This window comes from Danio rerio, chromosome 13 (genome assembly GCF_049306965.1).
Source record: "Danio rerio strain Tuebingen ecotype United States chromosome 13, GRCz12tu, whole genome shotgun sequence".
In the NCBI taxonomy this organism is placed as follows: Eukaryota; Metazoa; Chordata; class Actinopteri; order Cypriniformes; family Danionidae; genus Danio; species Danio rerio.
In genome coordinates this window covers 37,133,891-37,135,000 of record NC_133188.1, presented here as the reverse complement: position 1 = coordinate 37,135,000, position 1,110 = coordinate 37,133,891, and the positions used below count along the sequence as shown (strand labels likewise).

At 32.9% G+C, this 1,110-nt stretch overlaps 1 protein-coding gene across 1 annotated transcript in view; it reads right to left on the bottom strand.

Annotated features, from left to right (window-relative positions):
- The window catches only part of ephx5 (epoxide hydrolase 5), a 9,929-nt gene extending 9,199 nt beyond the window's left edge, over positions 1 to 730 (bottom strand). Inside the window, exon 1 of the mRNA XM_021480878.3 lies at positions 570 to 730. Within this exon, the coding sequence (XP_021336553.1) occupies positions 570 to 613 (44 nt within the window). The 5' untranslated portion in view covers positions 614 to 730. The remainder of the gene's footprint in view (positions 1 to 569) is intronic.
- Between the last annotated feature and the right edge of the window lie 380 nt (positions 731 to 1,110).

The following is a 1,110-nucleotide window of genomic DNA, read 5'->3' as shown; positions in this document are numbered from 1 at the left end:
TGTGTTAGATATAATTTTGTATTTAACTATTTTGCATTTAAAGTGTTGTATTTTATATGTGCATATCTAGGAAACTCTTTGATCTGCCATTTTGGCCAGGTATCATGTAAGATATATTTTAGTGGGACTATCCTAGTAAAATAAGAAACATGGGTTATTTTGGTAAACTAACTCAAAAACTATTACTTAACTCTTCCTTAAGTGCATTTTCAAGAACAAACTAATTATTTCATATTGAATAATTTGAAATATATGAAAATCAATGAAGTAATTAATGATTAAAGTCGAGATAATTTGATTAAACATTAGCGATTACATCACATGAATGAATGCCGTGCAAACACATTCAACAAACAGCAATAACGAATTTTCAGCTAAATGATTCTGCATTGCACACAGAATTGCTATTCAACGAATTTGGAGGAGTTGCACAAATCTGGTAGTGCACACAATGACCTCGAAATGACTTGGCATACCGTTGCATGCCGAAGGTAATGGATTAATTGCGCCCTAAACAGTATGATACTGCGCTAGCACAACTGTATTCCTTGTTCAACAGATTTACTCACTTGACGCTATCAATTGTCTGCAAAACAGTGTCCTGAAAACCCATCGTCAGTTATGCCGATGTGCGTTTTCCTAGCAAGGAGTCCTTGAATAAGACAAATAATAGGCTGTTATGCAATGTCCAAAGTACAAAATCTTCATCAAAACTTTCAATGTGCGCCCCCGACAGCAAAGAAGGCGTTTTCTCCCCACGGTTAGTTGCTGAAAACCCCGCCCCTCTGTAGATTTCATTGGTCAAAACAGCAACGTCATCTGTCAAAGACAGCTCATTTATAAAATAACTCTGTGAGATTTTTCTTGAAGATCTAAAACTTTATATGTCTTTGATTTCTGAATGTACTAACATCAAAGCTGTAAAAACTGTGAATCTGTTTAAAATATATATTTCTATTTTGATCCCTGGCATGAAATGTGATATAATGTAAATGTTTCATTTTGTTATTATAAAAATAAATAAACAAATAAATAAATAAATAAAACTCTGTTAACATCATTTTCCCCGTTATTTTCCATTTGTATGTCTTGTTATATGCATGTATGTTT